This window comes from Peromyscus maniculatus, chromosome 3 (genome assembly GCF_049852395.1).
Source record: "Peromyscus maniculatus bairdii isolate BWxNUB_F1_BW_parent chromosome 3, HU_Pman_BW_mat_3.1, whole genome shotgun sequence".
Classification (NCBI taxonomy): domain Eukaryota; kingdom Metazoa; phylum Chordata; class Mammalia; order Rodentia; family Cricetidae; genus Peromyscus; species Peromyscus maniculatus.
Genome location: NC_134854.1, coordinates 146,019,316 through 146,042,072, shown reverse-complemented (window position 1 = coordinate 146,042,072; position 22,757 = coordinate 146,019,316). Strand labels below are relative to the sequence as shown.

The window sequence follows — 22,757 nt, the reverse complement described above, 5'->3', positions numbered from 1 at the left end:
TCCCACAATGACACTTGCTCAACTATGTTTATAGCAGTGTTATTCATAATAGTCAGAACCTGGAAAGAACCTAGAGACAGGGTTTCTCCCATGATAGGTAAGTCTTTGGTAAGACTAGGGCTTGTGCATTCTGTAACAACCACTGTGTGTCCATATATTCATATAGTGCCCTGCTCTATCCAAAAGACACTGTTTCCTATTGGTCATCCATCACATATGACTCCTAAACTTTATCTTCTCAGTTTCACAATGTTTCCAGAGTTTGGGGTGAAGAAAGTTGTGGTATATAGTTCCATTTAGGGGTGAGCATTCTGTACCTTGGCTAGTTGTGGGTCTCAGTGTTAATCATCGTTTTACATCATATTGAAGCTTCTCAGTAGAAGGTTGATACATTGATATAGGTTTAACGATAAGTCTTTAAAAGTCAATATACTATGCCCCTTGAGGTAAATAACAGTAATAGATTCTCCCCTATGGCCTATGATCTGTCTAGCCATAGGTTCTTAGCCCAACAATGGTTTCAGGTGTGTGCTTCATCTTATGGAGCAAAACTTAAATCTAATCAGAGAGTTGTTGGTTGCTGTCGTGATGTTGCAGCCACTATTGCACCAGCAGGCAGGTCCTGCCAGGTCAATCATAACTGTAGCTCCCAGGGTTCAGACCTGGATAAGATTGATGATTACTTTTCTTCTTCAGTAGCATAGATTGCACCTTCCAGCATTATGATAGCTAGACAGGAGGGATGAAGTTTCTAGGTCAATGACAACTTGATTTTTTTATGTCCTCTGATCAAATATGTGGCCTGCAGCAATAGGGTTTTATGAAAATCTGGAGCATAATTCACAATAGCTCAGTTAGAACAAACCTAGATATCCAACAGCAGAGAAATGGATAAACAAACAGTGGTATATGTGTATAATGGAATTTTTCACCCATAAAGAAGTCAAAGTTATGGCATTTGCAGGAAAATGTGTACTAGGAGGGATAATTATATGAACTGGATTAAACCAATCTCACCATGAAATATTGCATATGTTTCTCATTTGTAATTTCCAAGAATTTAGACAGATGGATAAACTCTGGTTGCACACAGGACATGAAAATAGAAGTAAAATCTTCTAGAGGAAAGAGGGATCGATGGGAGGCACCAGGCAGAGAAAGGGCAAAGTCAGGGAGTATGTGGGAAATGAGCTCAGTGTGTATTCTGTAGGTACATGAAAATGTCCTATGCAATTGTGCCATGTCAATGAATAGCACAGTGAAACTTTTCCCAAATAATAAAGTAAATTAAAACTAAGAAAAACATTCTGAAGAGTATTCAAGAATGATAGCAATAACCTATGATGTTTGGGAGTCTACCAGACCTACATTGTTTCCCTATTATAGGATAACTCCATTTTCTCTCTCTCTCTCTCTCTCTCTCTCTCTCTCTCTCTCTCTCTCTCTCTCTCTCTCTCTCTCTCTCTCTGTGTGTGTGTGTGTGTGTGTGTATGCATAGCTATATTTTAGAAATCCTCTATGGTAATATGTTTCCATATGACTTTTTCCAAAGGTCTTTAGTATTATTTATCCATCCTATATTATTTCACTTACCCTACCCTCCTCTTCCTGACCCCAATAGAACCCTTCTGGTTTCATTATTCCCTTTAACCCTTTATACCATTACATTTTATTGCTTCTCCTCTGGAAGCCCCTCCTCCTGACACCTTAGAAATTTCCTGGCCTCTATGGGTGCTACAAATAAAACACATATCTGAAGATTCAAAGCTAACAACTACGACTGAGAAAAAATTATGCAACATTTGTCTTTCTGGGTCTGAATTACCTCATTCAGAATGAATGTTTTCTGCTCCATTCATTTACCTGAAAATTACATAATTTCATCTTTTTTAACAGCTAAATACTATTCCATTGTGTAAATATATATTTTCCTTATTCATTCATCAGCTGACGGACATCTAGGCTTTTTCCCTCTCTTGGCTACTGTGAGCAGAGCATAAATAAACATGGATGAGCATGTGTCTCTAGATTAGGATATGGATTCCTTTGGATAAATACTCAAAAGAGGTACAGCTTGATCATGTGGTAAATAGTATTTTTAGCTTACTGAGGAACTTACACACTGATATTTATAGTCATTATTTCAGTTTGCACTCCTGCTGGCAGTGAATAAGTGTTCCCTTTTCCCACATTCATCTCAGCATTTGTTGCTGCTGGGATTCATTCTTTTTTTGTTTGTTTGTTTTATTTTGTATTAATCACTATGACTTGAGTGAGATAAAAATCTCAAAGAATTTTTCAATTGTGTGGCTAAGGATTTTTAAGTTGTTTTCTTTCTTTCTTATTGAGTTGTTCATTTCCTTTTGAGAGAATACTTTCCTTTTTCTAACGCTCTTTGTATATTCTAGATAGTGACTCTGTGTCAGATGTATAGCTGGTAGAGAATTTTTTTCTCATTCATGGACAGCCTTTGCTGTTCAGAAGCCTTTGGTTTCATGAAGTCCCATTTACTAATTGTTATTCTTAATGCCTGGACCATTGGAGTGGTTCACAAAATCTTTTTCCTGTGCCACTGAAGTCAAGCATATCCCCATTTTCTGCCCCATCCCATTCAGGGTCTGAAATCTTATGTGAAAGTCCTTGATCCACTTGCAGTTGAGTTTTGTGCAGGATCAGTAATAAGGATCTAGTTTTGTTCTTTTGCATCCAGTGTGATCAGCACCGTGTGTTAGAAATGCTGTCCTTTCTCCAACCTGTGTTGTTGGCCTCTTTGTCAGAACTGAGGTGGCCTTTTTAGTCTGTTTTTATTCCAGTATTATATTGTCTTTTTTACTGTAACTCTGTGGTATAACTTTAAATCTTGGACAGTGATGTCTCCTGCAGGGTTTGGTTTGGTTTGGTTTTTATCATTGATGTTCAAGATTGTTTTGGCTATCCTGGGTCTTCTGTATCTGCAGATGAAAGTTAAGATTATTTATTCAACTTCTGAGAAAACTGTGTTAAAACATTAAGGGTTACACATTGACTTGGGAGATTGCTCTTGATAGGCTGACCTTTTTCACAACATTAACCCTGCTAATCCTCAAGCAGGAGAGATCTTTCTATCTTCTGGTTTCTTCTTCTACTTCTTTCTTTAGTGTCTTAAAGTTTTGAAACAGACATTAAGAAACAAGTTTTTAAGGTCAGAGCAGTTCAGCCAGGGCTGGTTTGAGTGCATGGGTGATTTAGTCATAAATTTAGCGGGAAGGGAGATACGGTTATAACACATTACCATGTGTTTCCACTTCCTTCCTCAGAGAGGAAGAGATGCACACTGAAGACTGGATCATCTGATTGTGCAGAGAGAGAAAACACTCCCCTCAGCTGCACCAGAGAAGCAGCTTAAGGCTGCCTTTGCTTTTCCTCATCTGTATGAGCTCTGCCTGTGCTGTCTGCTCAGGCTCACTGGGAACCCTGAACTCCACTGTCTGCTTCCTTCCATCCTTCTGTGCTGTGTTTCTAGATTATGCTCCACATCACCTTGATAAAGGAATGAAGTGATAGAACAAAGTCCAACAGAAGAACAGCCCCAGATAAAATACAAAATCAAACAGAGTAAGTGGTAAGAAAAAATGGAAAGCTTGGGCAACAGGCGGGTCATGAGTTGGTCCAACTCAGGTGTGCAGATGAACGGAAAACATTTTAGCCTTTCCAGGGAGCTAGATGTAAAACTGAGTCCTTAATGCATGATCCCTCTGAAGGACTTTGAAACCAGATTTATCCTGCTCTTCATAGGATGATTGGTGTAGAAAAGACAGACCTAACATAACAGGAGGAAGAACAGTGTAATGTGTGATCTTGATTGTTCTTCTTTACCCTTCTCAGAGGCTGGAAAATTGTAGCCATGGTGTGGGAAGCTGAAGCCAGTCAAGATGATATGCCTAGGCTGTCAGGGGCTGCAGACCCTCTTCATGTTCTAATGTAAGCTCTGAACTCTGATGGATTTTCTTTCATAAATACTTTAAAGCAAAAATTATAAATAGTACTTTTGAAAGATTTAGTTCCTTAATATAAACAGTGTGATTTGGTCTTGCACCTCTCCCAAAATGAATCTCTTTTCTATTTTTCTGTAAATATTAAAACCCTTTGTAAAAGAAAAGAACAATCATTTTGATCTCAAATAACCTCACCAATCACTATTATTTGTCCTAGTATTGAATTGGATCCTTACAGCCTAGACATAAAGTCCAACCAGAAACAGACGGACAGTTCCAGATCCAGCAGCTCTACTTGAATCATCTAAGCTTGTGAAAATGGATTTAGGTGACTGAAGAGTATTGGAGCCCTCAGGTGCCTTGCAGAGCAGAAGTAACTGCCCTCTGATAAACTGTTAACAGGCCATCAAGCATTTCAGGCAATAGTTCATAGTTGATGGAATGCAATGACAATACCAAGAGATATGATATGTATATATTGAAAAATACAAAGAAGTAGTAAGTGCATGGAGCTCAATGTATAGGAGTTTTTTCTTCCAGATTTACAGTTTGAAATAGGTATGTTATATGTGCCATGAGATAAAATCAATATTGAGAATTTCTATGAAGTACGGGATTTTTTTTTGGCAAGGAAGCATTTTGTGTTTAGTTACTTTCATAATTCAAATAGAGGGGCTAACATGATTGGGTGTGATTTTTTTATTTTATTTTACAATACTATTCAGTTCTACATAACAGCCACAGATTTCCTTGTTCTCCCCCTTCCTGCCCCCCTCCCCTTTCCCCCAGCCCCCCCCTTTCCCACCACCTCCAGATCAAGGCCACCCCCGAGGACTGAGATCGACCTGATAGACTCAGTCCAGGCAGGTCCAGTCCCCTCCTCCCAGATTGAGCCAAGCGTCCCTGTATAAGTCCCAGGTTTCAAACAGCTATCTCATGCAGCGAGCCCAGGACCTGGTACCACTGCCTAGATGCCTCCCAAACAGATCAAGCCTCACCTATTCAGAGGGCCTGATCCAGTTGGGGGCCTCTCAGCCTTTGGTTCATAGTTCATGTGTTTCCATTCGTTTGGCTATTTGTCCCTGTGCTTTATCCAACCTTGGTTTCAACAATTCTCGCTCATATAAACGCTCCTCTTTCTCGATAATTAGACTCCCAGCGCTCCACCCGGGGCCTAGCCATGGATGTCTGCATCCGGATTCCTCAGTACTTGGATGGGGTTTCTGGCACAACTATTAAGGTGCTTGGCCATCCCATCACCAGAGTAGGTCAGTCCCGGCTGTCTCTCACCCAATGACGGAGAAATGGATGAGATCTACATGAACAACCTGGACATGAGTGGGAGCAATGAACGGCGAGGGTCGAGGGAAAGAGAGCGGGAGATCCCACCTGGATCAAGAACAGAGAGGGAGAAAAAGGTATAGGAGACCATGGTAAATGAAGACCACATGAGAAAAGGAAGAAACAAAGTGCTAAAGAGGCCCACAGAAATCCACAAAGATACCCCCACAAAAGACTGCTGGCAATGGAAGTAAGGGATATTTAAATTAAGTTTAAGTTAAAGGTTGAAGAATGCAGTGTCAACTATTATGTACTCAGTGGCTGGGTCATGCAACCTGTAGTCATTGTGAGATCCTTGGGATGCATTTTTTACACCTGACCTGCCAAAGAAAGATTTTCTCCAGACTTTTAAACAGGTCATGGATGGTGACCACTCTAATTCTTTGGAATTCCTGGAGCTACTGGGAAGTCTGTTTTATCATGGTAGGTGATGAAGCCTTATGCTGCTCAGTTCTTTCATAGTTCATGCTAACAAGATGAGTCATGTAGGAAATTCATCATTTCAGAAACACTGACCATGTGATAAAAGTTAAGTCTTTGAGCCATGAGATGCTCAACCTACCAGGGAAGTGGTACTGAAATTTGAGTTCACTCTCTTATCAGCCAAACACTCAAACCTATGTAATAAACCCTGATAAGTCTTTGAAGATCAGAGCTCAGATGGGTGTACCCTAGTTGGCTTACTCTGTATACTGCCACTCATAACATTCTGGGAAGGAGATGTGTACATGGGGTCAATGGAAGTTCCTTTTAAGGGACCTCCCTGACCTTGCCTGATTTGTCCCTCCCAATTATTCTGCTTTGTATCTTCAAAAAACACTACAATCCTAATAGAGCAGAATCATTAGTTCACTGTGTCATCCTAGCAACTTATAAATCTGAAGGTATCATGAGACACTGGGACTCTGCAGACAGATGACTTGAAGTAATGGCATCCTTGGGAACTCCTGAACTTGAAGCTCAAGTCTGAAATAAGGGCAGTCTTGTGGAGGAATGGCCTGAACATGTAGAATAATTTAATTAGTAAATGAAATGTTTTTGGCTATGGCTTAGCAGAACATCCATAAGAAAAATTTTGAGGATAGCTGAGGAAATACAGGCAAGATCACATATCATATGAGAAAAGAATTGTTAAATTTTCTAAGAGTGATAGTGGTATTGTTTTCTTGTGCAATGACAATTTGAGATGATATATACTGAAATATTGATTGAAGTGTTATGTATCAAACTAACTCTCAAGTGCCTTATCAAGTAACATGTGCATATATATGCATATACAAATATGTATCTACATCAAGTTATTAAAATGTCAACAATTGATACCATCCAGTCAACTTTTGTTTCAAAATATTAATAGGAAGAAGTTGAAAGGGCCTCCAAAGTGTTAAGCAGCATGCAGGCTCCATGGGACATGTGGCTCTCCTCAATGTCCATCCACAGGGCAGAGGCTGTCCCTAGTGCACGGCAGGCACAGGGTGGGACACCAAGAACAACAGGCGGTGCCAGTAGAAGGTTGGCTGTCATCTTCTTAGACTTGCTCTTAGGAAGGTCACCCAGCCAGGATCAGCCACCATCAGAGGCCCACATCAGCCTCACGGCACCCACAGCACCTGACATACTAGCCATGGGGACCAAGATCCTGAATGGTTCCTGATAGTGCAGGTATTGGGGGACACATGAGAAAATGCTGATGCAAGGACACAACTGCCAGAGAAAATGTGAGTAAGCACTGAGGATCAAAGTGACAATAGGTAACAATGTCACCCTGTCTGTCTGAATTTGCTAAAGAAGATCTAAATGTTCTAACACCACACACACAAAACAGACAACTATGTTAGGTAATAGAGGGTGCTATTAACCTGTGGTAACCACTGCATAATTCATTTCCATATCAAGTCAAGACACTGTAATGTAAATATATATATATATATATATATATATATATACTTTATTTGTCAATTATACATTAATAAATATAAACACAGTGATACAAGGAGAGAGAAAAATGGGTAGAGGGTCCATACCATACAATTCTATCATCAAATAAGACTTAAGGATATTAAGAATGGGAGGAGAACCTGGGGTGCTACAACATATGCACAAATGAATCATGTAGAGTCTGTAGAATATAGGAAATTCTCATTATGTAAAGAGTTAAGGATGAAAAATATGTATACATGGGGACCAGTATAATCATATGGATAACTGTTGGCTGCCTGCCTAAATTTCTATGGACATCTCTTCCACAAGAAGATATTTGCAGGTATCTGTGTAATGCTGGACAAAAATGCAATCCATGTCCATGGAACAAGCTTGATTCATAAATATATTTTCTTCATCTGACAAACTGAATTCTCTTTACTACTGCAAGGGATGTCATTCCAGCCCCAACTAGAAGAAGGATGATTTACTACAACACATTTTTCGTTGTTCTTGTCGTTGTTGGGTTCACTTGGGTGCCAGAACCTGGAAGGGAAGAAAGAGCATCAGGATGTTTCCCACAGTAAAGATGGGAAAGAGAAAACAAGAGTAGGCAAGCCTGAGGATGTGGTGGGAATTTGTGGAAATCAGATTCAGGTGTGTACAAAACAACCGTTCTTCTCCACCCATGTCTGACGTGTCCCTGGAAACAGGGCCACCGCACTCAATATTCTCTTAGTTTGTTATTAAACTGGTCTCCCAGAACACATCCCAGAGTCTACTTTATTCTACTTCATCCCTAGGTCTTAGTACCCAGGCACTGTCCTTCCATGTGCTTACTTACATGATGAAAAGGTCTCTCCTTATTCACATGACATAATGAAGTTTTTATTTTCCATTTTACAGCAATCTTATTTTAGAGACTGAATACCTATTAAATATATCTAGATAATCTACTTTTTTCTATCATCTAGGACATGTGACTTAATATTCTGGATTCCTACTTCTCCTTCTGAAGACTGAGAATGAGAATAACATTACCACCTATTTCTCACAAAAGAAATCAGAATAGAACATGGGAATATACTAAGATATTAGAGTTTTCAAAAATTAGATTGATACAACACTTAACAATATCAGAATGTGGACATTTGAATTATGGGAAATAATCAGTTATTATCTTGACATTAATTTTTTATTGTAACTCTATAAATGAAAGCTGGAGAGATGGCTCAGATATTAAGAGCACTTGCTGCTTTTCCAGAAAATGTGAGAGTTCTATTCCCAGCAAATATATTGACATGGTCATAAAACCTGTGACCTCAGCTCTGGGGAATCCAACACCCTCTCCGGGGCTCCATGGGCACCCAAATACACATGGCACCCACTCACAGAGAGACACGGATATACACACAAATAATAATAAATTAAATCCTATTGTTAAATATATAGAGAGACTGAAAGCATAAGAAAATTCACCATGATGTAGCACCTGGTTGGGTGCCCTGGGTACTTATCATGCTACACTCTTCAAACTCAGTTTCCTCATCTCTCCTAGAGTATCAGTGACATGTGTCACACAGGACTCCTTGATGGGGAAATGGGTATAAAGTAACTCCATCCCCAGCACTCACACCAGGAGTGAGCTGTTTTAGTTTCATAACCAACAGCTGGAACACCCTAAAGTCTTCTCATACTACCGGATCCAGGACTCCTATAGGTAACTCTGGACTCACGTGGCACTTTCATTGTATGGTGTCTGGTCAACCCAGCGCCACTGTCGATGACCTGGATCCAAAAGGCCAATATAATAAGCAGCTTTAGGATCCAGGATCTTGGTGATGAAATCCTAAGAGGAAAGAAAGATACAGCATTCAGCCTGGAGGGAGTGCTTCTTTTTCTGTTACAGAATTTTTATAAGATCTTTTAAAAAGTATTTTAACTACACAAAATTATAGTGTTTTGTACGATGCACCTATGGAAATACATAATAATCAAATCCTATTCATCTCTCTAGCCCATTAAATAATTCTAAAATTATAGATTAATACACATTAATTATACATTTTAGAGGTACACTGTGATATTTTGACTGACTTTTTTCTCGTCACAATGAGATGAGAAGACAAAGAAAGGATCAAGGAATAGAAGAGCCACCCCCACCCCCAGGAGTGCCATCTTCTCTGGCTGACCAGGACACAAAGTCATCACTCAGAGGCCTGATTTCCATGACACTGGAAACAATCTCTGTCCATGATCATAATGAATTCTCATCTCAGACTCACTCCCCTCTTTTCTTCCCCAACACCATTCTTGAATGTTGTGCATGAGAGAATTTAGCAGATTAAATCATTCTCCATTCATAACCTCATATATTTCATTTCTGATGGTTGGCTGTGACTCTCCTGATTTGATCCCCTTTCCCTAGTCAGCTCTGAGCCCTCCTCTGTTAGGCAGTGGGTACTACAAGAAGCATTAGAGTGCTGAAATCACAAACTGCTCTTTCCAACAGAAACATTTCATCCTTCCCTCCACCCTCAGCATTGCATTTCTGTTGCCATGGTTCCTTGTGGGTTGTTCAGCTTCACTGAAGCAGGGGCAAGGTGTAGAATGCCAAGGCTGAAGCAACCTTTCCAGCTTCCTGATGGAAAGCCTTCTGCCACATCAGCAACACTCATGTCAACAAAACTCCCTCTTAGTAAAAAGAGGCAGACAGCAGGCCAGACCCAGGCCCCACTCTCTCTTCCTGATGCACCTGCTCTTCCTGGCTGTGGATCACCATCAGATGAGCACCCATGCTGGAGCACTTCTCCTCACTCTCTCTCCAAGATGCAGTGTCAATCGTAGGAAAGTAGCAGTGGGAACTAAATGGCTTCCAATCCTTTGGGCAACAGCTCCAGACTTTGTTTTGGGGGGAAGAAGGAAATGTAAGTGCAATGTCATAAAGCCATTTTAAAATCTGCTTGATGTGGAGACCACATGGAAGCTGGGGCTCCGGACTTCTCCAGATACAACCCTCTTTGTCAGGTGCCAAACAACCCCAGTCTACCGCTGCCGATACCAATGTCAGGGCCCCTTTGTCATACTGGGATGCTGTCAGGAAAACAGACTGTAAGTACACTCAGACCCTGAGGACATAATTCCAAACAGTCTGGGTTTCCAAAGAATAGAACTCATCATACCAAGAACCAGAAAGTTCTCATATTACATAAATATATACATATTTATACATGAAAACAATAGATGTTATTAACCAAGGCAGCAAAATTTCAGAGTTAGCAGACAGACATTTTTAATTAGTGATGATAAAAGTAGAAGTCGATGTATTACAACAAGCAAGATTAAAAAAAAAAACTATAGGTTTATCTAAAAACTTTAAAATGTCCATGATAGATGTTTCAAGAAGAAAACAAAAACTTTCTGGAAACAAGTATTAAAAATATGTAAATAATCAACAAAGAAAGATATAAAGAGCTGAATGGAAATTTTATATCCGAAAAATATATTTGAAGTATTCCAGGGTGCATATTGCATCCTAAAGGCAACAGAGATATCATGATCCCTCAAGGAAGAAAAACTAAATGAAACAGAAAAATAGTCTCATGTAAAGACCCTAAATGTCTGCAGAGGGATACAATCTTCATAGAAATTCTGAGATTATTCATAAGATAAATAAACAAAACAATGTCAAAAATCATATAGAAGTGCAAAAAATGCTGGATAGCCAGAGCAACCCTGAAGGAAAAAGAATGATGTTGGAGGTATCACCAGACCTGACTTCAGGCTACACTATAGAGCATGGTACCACAACAAAAGTACACACATTGATCAATGAACACAAAAGAGAACCACAAACATGAACCCACACAGCTACTGTCACTGAAATTTTCACCAAAACTATATATTGGAGGAAAATAGGCTCTTCAAAAAATTGTAGTGGGAAAACTAGGTACCGATGTGCAGAAGAATGAAACTAGGTCTATAGCCATTCTGTGTAAAAATTGACTCAAAATAGACTCTAAATGGATTGAACACCTTACTGTGAGGCCTGAAACCCTGAAATTGTTACAGGAAAAAAAACAAAGACAACAGTTCAAGATGTAGGCATAGGCAACGACTCCCTGATAGGACTGCAGGCTTCTTTACAGCAAAGGATCCAGTGAGTGAGGAGAGAGAGAGAGATCTGCTGAGAGAGACAGGAACCCCAGACAAGCTCAAATGGTCTAGGAAAACACGTGTTTCCCAAAAGGTCTGTTGACAAAGACAATAAACAAATTGTGTATTTAGGGCCAGATGGTGAATTCCAAAGACATCTCAGTTACAGATGTCAAGGACAATCAAGAATATTTGCTTACTCAGGGCCAAAGTGATGGATAGTGTTAAGCACTCCACTCTCTTTCCTAAATCTATGTAATACATGTTCACCTTCCACCCTCAGGGTTAGTTTGTGAGAAAAACAAATTCTTTATTCAAATCTTGAGTAAAAGACACTGTACTGAGAATGCAACAAGATCAACACACACGGACACAAACCACGCATGAACATGTGCACACACATGTACACACACACACACATTTATGAAAACACTTGAGGGACTACAGAAATGGCTCAGTTGTTAAAAGTGTATCACAATAGGCTGCCACACATCGCAATTACACCTGATGGGAGACTTCTAAAAAGGACTCCACAGGCAGCTGGTACTGAGTGTTGGGTTTGAAGTTGTGTCCCCATATCCCGAATGCTGCTGGATCTACCCAAGAATCTTGTTGGAAATGCTGATTTTAGGTACATTAAGTTTTACCTTTCAAGAGTGGATGCTGTTTTGTACACTCCAAGTCAGTGTAATTCAGTTCTTTTGTAATTGCTTTTTCATCAAGAAGCTGAGAATGATTTTTAAACAAAGCTGTAAAACAGAATAAAAACAATTCATTTTCCTGGTAGTGCTAAGACTCAACTCTTCACTTTTACATTCTTATATTCTTTGTAGAAACAGAACCCATAATTATCCAATTGCCTGAGTCATTAGAGCCTGCTGGGACAGATTCCCATCACCAAAGATTGTGGAGGCTGTGGCCCTAGCACTTGGGAATTAGAATGAGGAAGAATGGAACTTTCAGGTACCTTAACTATACAAGTTGGTTTAGTTGGTTAGTTAGTTTAATTAGGTTGGCTGGTTGGTTAACTTAATTGGTTGGTTGGGTAGTTATTTAGTTAGTTCACAGCTAGCCTGGGCTATATAAGCCCTTATCAGAAAAAAAAGACAATTTTCCATCACCCCACAGCTAGTATTATGAAGCTCCTAGTGATTTATGACCACAGCTATCTTCAGGAAGAGCTGGAAGGACAGGACAGATCCATGACCCTGGGTACTCTTCAACATTTCATGGAGGACACACTGAAGACTACATCTTAGGTGATAAGTTCCGTTAAGTATGTTAGCACCCCAGGAAAGGTGATGGAGAAATGAGCTAATCCAGAGCAGTTCCAGGTTACCTGAGCACAGAAGTTATAAAAGCCTGACACTGATCAAAAGGACTTTGTTTTCAGCCTCTTCTTTCCTGTATCTCCCTCCACCACAGCTAGCTCTGAGTTCTCAGGGTCCCCACAAGTTCACAGAGTTCCTAACTTAAAACTAACTCACTTTCCTCAAGAAATTGAAATTTCTTTCTTCTCTTCCTCATCTCCCACTTGTTCCTGGAGTCACTAGATTCTGGCTTTCCCTTCTGCTCATTTACCAAACATTCCTGAACTAGATGTCAATGGCTCCTCATGTCCACTGATCAGTCATCTTCCTGTGGGACTTCTCACATAACCCTGCCCCCTTCTCTTCCTCCTTAACTGTTGGGAGATAGTGACTCCATCTGGTTTGCCTTGTCCTGCTTGCTGCTGTTTCCTGTCTTTCCTACCTGTTTCCTTCTACACCCACCTCTCTTAAAATGGAACATTGCATCCAGTTTCTTCTGTATTTTTCCTTCTCCTGCAATTTCCTCTTTTTTAGTGATATTCATTGTCCTGGGTTATTGGGGCTGGGGGTAGAAGTGGTTGTTGTGTTTTTTAGTCTGTTTTTGTTATCTGCTGCCTACAAGCGAAGGTCTTCTAAAATGTACACCTTTTTCCTAAATCATGTTAATATGCATCAACTAATCTGTGCATCTGAGATTTAGGTGTACATAAACAAAACTGAAACCATTATATTCCAACTCAAACCTGCTACTCATCTACTTCCTCTTCAAATAACTTCATGATTTCTGACTTTATGAAATCAGAATATTAAAGTCATATCTCACTCCTGTGTCCTCTAATTCTCAGCTATTTGTATTGACCAAAATGTCACCTCCTTTTGGTCCAACTTATCTCCTCTCCTGTGCATCACTAGCATGATCCTTGGATGAATCACCTAGGCTACACAAATGGATTCTGAATCAACATCCTAATTTCTGCTTCTCTTCATTTTCACACCTTTGTAAGAGCAAACTTCTCTAAGACAGTTTTAATTTTATCATGTCCTGCTTCAGATTCATCAGGGGATCTTCATGACTGTTGCACACAGAAAAAGTGGACACACTTCTCAACCTTCCCTATAAGAATATCCATTTAGACTATGCCTTTGTAGTTCCCTACTCAAGAGACTGCTCTATGTCTACATCACCTCATCTGAGCTGCTGTTAAGAGTTCTTTGGCTACTAAAAAACACAAAGGCAAATGTGTGTGCTCCATGTTGGGCTTGGCTTACTACCACTATCTGTCCTGCAAGTCCTAAGTTGCCATGGAAAGCTGAGTTGAACTGATGCATGACTCCATGAGAATGAGTATGTTCACCTAGGACCATGGGAATCTCCCAAGAGAGACCAGTCTCTGTGAAGCCACCAAGCAAGAATTAAATAAACAGTTCAATTAACCTACTAAGTTTTAAGTTGGTTAGTGGTTGAGCAACAGCTTCTAAATAAAATAACATTAAGAGGGGATGCACGTGTAATAGGGTATGCACTATTTTGTGATCTGAATCCAGTTTTGTCTGCTCCTACAGTTTCATACTTAGTTCTCCATGTAGCACTATACATGACAGTAATGTGTACTTATATTTGCCTATATTTTCCATGCCTCCACATGTCTATAACATTGCTGGCACACACAGGTCTAGATGTCATCTGCTCCAAGCTTTTCTTAGCCCTCTGTGCTTACTCCATACTTCTCATCTGCAGAGAATTTCACATGCAATTTTTTAAAGCACTGGTTCACTTGACTGTTCTCTAAATTTCCTGTGACTGGAGACTGTAGATCTTTCTGGACACCTTGACATACTCCCAATATACAGTAAATGGGTATTATTTAATTATTGAATGACTGATTATAACATATACAAAAAGGGTATTGTTTTCAATTTTTGATAAATTTGAGGCCAATTAACAAAGAAATCCACTATTTTCTAAATTAGCTTTCAAGGATAAAACAATCTGGAACAAAAAATAAATGATTAGAAGGAACTCCACTGGAACACTGTCCCTGGAATAGCTCTGTCCATGTCTTCTATTCTCTCTACTCATTCAAAATATACATGTCTATGCTTTCAAATGTTGCTGCTGAGAAAATACAGATTCATCCTCAGTACTGGAAATTAACACAGATGCCCCAGGATTTCACTCTGTGACACCAACAAACACACACATGCTTTTCTAGTCAGAATGAATGACTTTTACAGAAGAGTTATTCTGAAACAGAGAGAAATTCACAATGCCATCCATCTCTCCAGAGAGTGTCTGTCTTAGGTTTCTGGGTTACCATCTAATGGGTCTCTTTCCTAGTCTTTGTTTACTTCTCCCAGGGACATACTTACTGATCATAGCAACAGATAATAAGATTTTCAATAGCAGTAAAAATATTATGATTGAGGTGAGGAGCAACTTGGAGAATCTGTGAAAACTTTCATGATTCATGGTCTTCTTTTCAGGAGCTGAAAGACAAACCAAATTCATGTCTTCAGCTCTGTTCCTATTTCCTCTTCTTTCTCCTATTCTACTCTTTTTGTGCATGATTAACAATAAAACATGATGTTCGAAATAATAGAAAAAATGAAAACAGAAAACATCAGGTTAATTACAGAAACATTACAATATGCACAAAATCACTCATTCCACTGAGAATAATTGTTGTCAGTATTTCGGGAAAATATTTCAATTAGGTTTAAACCTTTACATATAAATGTATACTTTCCACAATTGCAACATCATAAACACTGATTTGTAACTATCATTTTCTTTTACATTATATCACGATTTTTTCCTATGAGTTTTTGTTTTGTTTTTGAAGCAGGGTTCTGGTATGTACCCCAGGCAGACTTTGAATGCATTATGTAGTCCAACCTGGCCTCAAACTCACAGGAAATACTATGTTTCTAACTCCTGAGTTTTGTGACTACAGGCTTGTGCCAGCACATCTCAATGAACATTATTCTATATCATCATATCTCCTTTATCAGTTTTATTATGATTGGATAGTATTTTATTATATACTTTTTAAGTCTTCCAGCTTGCTTCCAACTTCAAAGATGCAATAGTCAAGAAGTCATATTTTATAACAGAGTCACCACATTTTTAGTCACAACTTGTAAAAGAGTTACAATACTTCCCAACCATGGGTGAGGTCCTGGGTTCTGTCTCCATCACAGGAGGGAGAGAATGAAAGAAACTACTCAACACCTAGATGCCAACAGACTATGACATGTCACCAGATAGAGAGGGGGAAATCAGAATGCCATGGTTTAACTTTTAAACAATTTGTTACACATATTTATGTGTGTTTATATGTAGAAAAGATACAATAATGTGGGTGGTGGGATTTTCTCTACATGGTAGAAGACAACACCTTCCTTCTCCATTGTACAATCCCACAACCTTTCACATCTGTCTACAGGCAACACACTTGGTTGAGACTCCAGTGATCCATAGGTTTGGCCAGTGGCTAACATCATCTTTGTCCTTTACATCATCACTCATTAGGGGCAGCAGAAAATGCTTTCTTACCTGGAGGAGAGTCTGCATCCATGTCTGAGGAATCAAATTTATTTTTGAGATTCTTGTTAATATAAATGTTTTCTGAAAATCTTCCCCTGGCCTTAGAAGATGTGTGTCATCCCTTCTTTAAAATAGATCCTGAACGAGAAACAAACGTGGCAGCAATTGTCCTGATACCAGCTAGAGATGAGAGGCAGCAACAGACAGCTGCCCTGAGCATACACCATGAGGTGCCGTCCCCTGACCTGCAAATGGAGAACTGCAGGTGTAGAATGCACCCAGGATCTTTATACAATCATAGAAACACCAAGAACTCAATGGGGGAGAGAAGAAAACAGGAAGGAATGGAAAAGAGGAACCTGACCATTAGAGAAGTCAAACTCCTCACAGAGTTGAGATTCTGACACTCGGTCTGAGCTGACCTCTACAATAAAGCCTCCATTTCCGTCTTGTGCTGTGATTCCTACTCCTGCCTGGTCCCTGTAGAGCTGCCTCCTGACCTCCCTGAGGCTTTAAGACCACTCTCAAGTAGCCCCATGCACAGAAGAGTTCTTCAACCCAAAGGTACCTAGTATATACCCTAGACTGTCCCACCTCATGGGGACATTGTCTTCACCCTGCTCAGTGTGTGGAACCCACGACAACTCTATCTGATGCATGGATACTCCCCTTAACCTGCCTGAACTCTGACAGCCCAGTTCTTCCACACCCTAGCAAGGATTTCCTCGATCTCTTGAAAGTAACTAAGTTCCCACCTTGTGTTTTTCACTCCCACATTCTGTACCTTGCCTGGTTCCTGGAATCCATGCCTGTTTTACCCTCTGTGAGGAACTTCCCCTCAGTCTGCTGAGTCTCCTGACCCCAACTTGACTTTCAGCTAACACTGCACTGGAACCCACACTCTCCTCCTTCAAGTGCTGAGGTGTCACACCAGGCTGACCTTGAGGACCTTCAGCTCACTCACTCATTCAGGGTTATGACTTCCCACAAGAAGGGGCCTCAAGCATGGATGCCTTCTCCCCCTGCTTCAGCTCAGAGGCTCTGCTCCTGCCCACTCTCAGACACAGCTGACCTTGTCACCTCTCAGGCTCTGAAGTCTCACATCAGGCTGCTGCTTGTGGACTCGCTCCCCATTCAAGACACATTTCCCCTCACTTCTCAGGCTCCAATTCTGCTGTCAAGCCAGCCCTCTGCACAGACAGATCATTGCTTCCCCACACCCCACCCTACCATGGACGCCTACCCTGCCTTGTCCTGTATAATACTTTACTCAAAATTGCATTATTTAGTAAGGAAAAGGAAAATAGTATTTTTAAAGGATAGAAGAAGAACAAGAGAATTAATAGTTCTTCATTATATGGTTGAGGGTCCCTGTGATTCATGCACAGACTGTAACCCACTGTAACCACTTATTCCAGAGTCTGTATCATCCAAACTCCTTATACAAAATTGAGTTCTAAAGTTACCTCTCTCTCCCTAGGTAGAAAATCACATTGTGCCCGAATTATGTATACTGTGTCAACAACCATTCCAGTACCTAACTGGCTTACAACATCAAACACTTGTTTTTTAATCACATTTTATTTGTGCTTAGGGTCTGCTTAATGATGACTAATTCTGTTAGATCCATCCGTGCATTTCCTCATTCTGGAGCCACGACCACAGAGTAGTTGAGCATGCAATGTACTCTGCTATTTTAATATGGTGGTCAGGGCTAGTGATATAGCTTGGCCAGGATAGATGTTTGCTAACAAGAGTGACCACCCAAGTTCAATCTCTGAACATGGTAAGAGAGAAACATATCCTACAGATTGTCTGAAATTCCATGTCCATCTACATACACCCACACACAGAGAGAAAGAGAGAGAGAGAGAGAGAGAGAGAGAGAGAGAGAGAGAGAGAGTAATATAGTGATTATTAAAAATTACTATTATAGTATTGGTCAATGGCAGCAACTTGCACAAACCTATAAATAAGTAGAAAGCCAGACTACCTACACTGTAGGTACCACAGAAAATGTGTCAAAAGCATCAAAGTTTAATCCTTCCACAGAGAATTATGCAAACACACTTGATCAACTTCTAATCACTTTACATTATCTAGCTAAAGGATTGCTAAAAGCATCCTCAAAAAAATATGGTATAAACAGAAAAAGAAACAATTAACAGGATGGAGAGTCAGCTTATAGGATAGGGGGGAAAAAGTCTTCCCCAATAGGACTCATGAACTGAACAGACAGTTCTCATAGGATGAAATACAGATGGCCAATAGATGGGTTAAAATGTATTCAAAATACTTAGCCATAAAGGAAACAAAAATTTAAACATTTTTGAGATTCCATCTCACACTAGTGAAAATGAAGTGGAGACAAGATTCCCTGGAAGAATCGTGGGCATATACCCAAAGGAATATCAATCATCCCACAAGGACTCTTGCTCAACTATATTCATAGCAGTGTTATTTGTAATAGTCAGAACCTAGCAACAGGGTGTCTCCCATGATAGGATTTGGTATGACTTGGTCTTATGCATTCTGTAACACCCACTGTTAGTCCATATATTCAAGTGTCCTGCTCTATCCAGAAGACACTGTTTTCTTACAATCATCCATCACCTTTGGCTCTTAAACTTTCTGTTCCCTCTTCCACAATGTTCCCTGAGGTTTGCGGGGAAGGGAGTTGTGTTGTATATGTCCCATTTAGGGGTGAGCATTCTGCTTATTCACTGTACCTTGGCTAGTTTTGGGACTCAGGGGATCAGAGAACAGAACAGCCACTAGGTTAGACATAGAAGTCAGACAACAGAGACCCCACCAGCACTGATTGTACTAAGAGGTGAGTTTTTGTTCTCGTAGCCAACACCCCAGCCTCTAGGTTTTGGGCCCAAAGACACAACCCTGCACCCCTATACCACCATCCTCTGCAACCCCAGTTTCAGGACAGCAGACAGGTATCCTGCTGGCAGGTCAGACTACCACCATCCCCCACCAGACCCTGTAACCCACAAGCTCCACCTCCCCCAAAACCAACCCATCCTCTGAGACTGCAGCTACTCACTGAGACAGAGCTCTCTAGCACCGATTGGACTAAGAGAACCTGCCAGTGCCAATTGGCTAAGAGCTGATCCCTGAGACACAGAATCCATCAGCACCGATTGGACCAAGGGCCCTGATTAGACCAAGAACTCTCATTGAACCCATCAGACTAAGAAGGGCTCCCTCAGACACAGACACTGCTTGCACTGAGTGGAGGAAGAGATGGGTAGATGCCAGTGCAAAAATACAGTCAACAACATAAAGAGCAATATGGCATCATCAGAACCTACTGGTTCTACATCAGCAAGACCTGAACATGCCAATGCTGAAGAAGCAGAAGAGATCGACCTTAAAAATGATTTTTAAGAACATGATAGGGCTCTTTATAGAGGAATTGAAAAATTTCCTTAAGAAATTGAGGAAAAGACAAACAAAAATTTGGAAGAAATAAATAAATCCCTTAAAGAAAGCCAAGAAAAAGCAATTAAACAGGTGAAGAAAACAGTTCAAGATTTGAAAACTGAAATAGAAACAATGAAGAAGACACAAACAGAGGGAATGCTGGAAATGGAAAATTTGAGTAGATGAACATGAACTGCAGATACAAGCATAACCAACAGAATATAAGAGATGGAAGAGAGAATCTCTGGCATTGAAGATACAATAGAGGAAATAGATTTGTCAGTCAAGGAAAACACTAAAGCCAACAAAATCATAACACAAAACACCCAGGAAATTTGGGACACCATGAAAAGGCCGAACCTAAGAATAATAGGGATAGTAGAAGGAGAAGAATACCAACTCAAAGGCACAGAAAATATATTCAATGAAACCATAGAAGAAAACTTTCCCAACATAAAGAAGGAAATACCTATGAAGATATAAGAAGCTTACAGAACACCAAATATACTGGATCAAAAAAAAAAAAACCAGTCCCCTTACCACATAATAATCAAACCTCTAAACATATAGAATAAAGAAAAAGCATTAAGAACAGCAAAGGAAAAAGGCCAAGTTACATATAAAGGTAGACCCATCAGAATAACAACTGACTTCTCAATGGAGACTCTGAAAGTCAGAAGGTCCTGGACAGATGTTATGCAGACACTAAGAGACCATGGATGGCCAAGGAACAAAATTAGAACTTCTGTTTACCATTGTTTATGATGGTCTGTATTTCATTAATTCATAAAAGAATAAAAAGTTAGTTGCAAAAAAAAGAGAGAGAGAGAGACCATGGATGCCAACCCAGACTATTATATCCAGCAAATCTCTCAATCACCATAAATGGAATAAACAAAATATTCCATGATAAAACCAGATTTAAAGAATACTTATCACTCTAGGACCCAGTTGACTCTGCCCCAGTTGATGGCCAGCAGGGAAAACTTCTGCAGGAAGCCCCACCCACCAAAACCCCCCATCAGACCAAGCAATCTACAAGTTCCACATCCTACCCCAATACCCATCCATCTGTGACACCAGTAACTTCCTGAGACATAGAAACCAAGCCTCCAGTTCTGATTGGACCAAGAGGTGAGTGACTCTTCTCCCACCCAGAGAGTCCTGCCTCCAGGACCCAAGCCCTGGGACACATCCAGTCCCCAGAAACCCCCACCCAACTCTGCCCCAGTTGCCAGCCAGCAGGGAGACTCCTGCAGGAAGGCCCTCCCAACAAAACACCCTCCATCGGACCCCGCAATCTACAAGTTCCATGCCCTACCCCAATACCCATATGACTGTGACCCCAGGAACTTCCTGAGACACAGAAACTAAATTGCCAGCTCTAGGTGGACCAAGAGTGACTTTCTTGGACAGAATCTTGTAGCTCTCATTGGACCAAGAGAGGTTTCCTGAGACACAGAATCTGTCAGCTCTGACTGGACCAAGAGCCCTAATAAGACCAAGAGCAGTTCTCCGAGTCACAGATTCAGCTAGCTTGGATTGGACCAAGAGCATCTCCCAGAAAAACAGAATCTCCCAGCTCCAATTAGATCGAGAGCTAAGACTGGACCCAGAGAGGCCCCTGGAGACACAGACACAGTAAGCACAGACTAGAACAATAGCACCTCGCTCAGACATAGGCACCTCTTACACCTATTGGAGGAAGAGATGGGTAAATACCAGTGTAAAAATGCATACAACAACATAAAGAGCAATATGGCATCACCAGAACCTAACCCTTCTACAACAGCAAGACCTGCACATCACAATGTAGAAGCAGAAAAAAGCGACCTTAAAAATAACTTCATGAAGATACTAGAGGCCTTTAAAAAGCAAATGAAAAATTCCTTTAAAGAAATTGAGGAAAAGAAAAACAAAAAGTGGGGGAAAAGATCAATAAATCCCAAGAAGCCAAGAAAACCATGAAAAAGCAGTTAAATGTGTGAGGGAAACAGTTCAAGGCTTGAAAAGGGAAATAGAAACAATGAAGAAGGCACAAACAGAGGGAATGCTAGAAATAGAAAATCTGATTAAATGAACAGGAAACACAGATGCAAGCTTAACCAAAAGAATACAAAAAATAGAAGAGAGAATCTCTGGTGTAGAGGATACAATAGAGGAAATAGATTCGTCAGTCAAAGAAAATACCAAAGCCAAAAAAATCCTAACACAAAATGTCCAGGAAATCTGGGACACCATGAAAAGGCTGAACCTAAGAATAATAGGGATAGAAGAAAGAGAATAACAACTCAAAGGCACAGAAAATAATTTTAACAAAATCATAGAAGAAAACTTTCCCAACATAAAGAAGGTAATACCTATGAAGATACAAGAAGCCTATAGAATACCAAAAAGACTAGCCGCCCCCAAAAAAGTCCCCTTGCCACATAATATTCAAACCATTAAACATACAGAATCAAGAAAGAATATTAAGAACTGTTGCAGGAATCTTAAAAGTTCTTATTAATAAAATCAAACCTGAGGCGAGTTATTGGGGTCCATGCTGGTAGATCAGAGAGACAGAACAAGCCACAGCTATCTCACCTCGCCGGATCCTCAGCTGGTCTTGTCTCCTCAGACTGGAGGCCTCTGAGTTCTCATCCGGAATGGGTCTCAGCTGAATTGATGCTCAAAAGCCTGAAGCCCAACCAGGCCAAATCTTCTAGTTTCTGGTTCTCACGCCTTATATATCTTTCTGCTTTCTACCACCACTCCCTGGGATTAAAGGCTGGCTTTCTGGGATTAAAGGCGTGTGTCACCATGCTTGGCTATTTCCAGTGTGGCCTTGAACTCACAGAGATCCAGAGGGATTTCTATCTCTGGAATGCTAGGAGTGAGTGCCACCATTTTCTAGCCTTTGTATCTAGTGGCTGTCTGTTCTCTGACCCCAGATAAATTTATTAGAATACACAATATTTTGGGGAACACAATACTACCACATTTCCTCTCTTTTTGTCTAAAATTAAAGAAAGCTTATAACTAATACAAGAAAAACTATCCAATAAGTATATACAATATATACAGTCAAAAATT

At 40.3% G+C, this 22,757-nt stretch overlaps 1 protein-coding gene across 1 annotated transcript in view; it reads right to left on the bottom strand.

Annotated features, from left to right (window-relative positions):
• LOC143272246 (C-type lectin domain family 4 member A-like) overlaps window positions 1-16,520 on the bottom strand; it is a 43,254-nt gene extending 26,734 nt beyond the window's left edge. Inside the window, exons 1-5 of the mRNA XM_076566112.1 lie at window positions 16,257-16,520; window positions 15,071-15,187; window positions 12,052-12,139; window positions 9,991-10,156; window positions 8,972-9,084 (exon numbers count right to left, since the gene is read on the bottom strand). Coding sequence (XP_076422227.1) covers window positions 8,972-9,084; window positions 9,991-10,156; window positions 12,052-12,139; window positions 15,071-15,187; window positions 16,257-16,278 — 506 coding nt within the window. The 5' untranslated portion in view covers window positions 16,279-16,520. The remainder of the gene's footprint in view (window positions 1-8,971; window positions 9,085-9,990; window positions 10,157-12,051; window positions 12,140-15,070; window positions 15,188-16,256) is intronic.
• Between the last annotated feature and the right edge of the window lie 6,237 nt (window positions 16,521-22,757).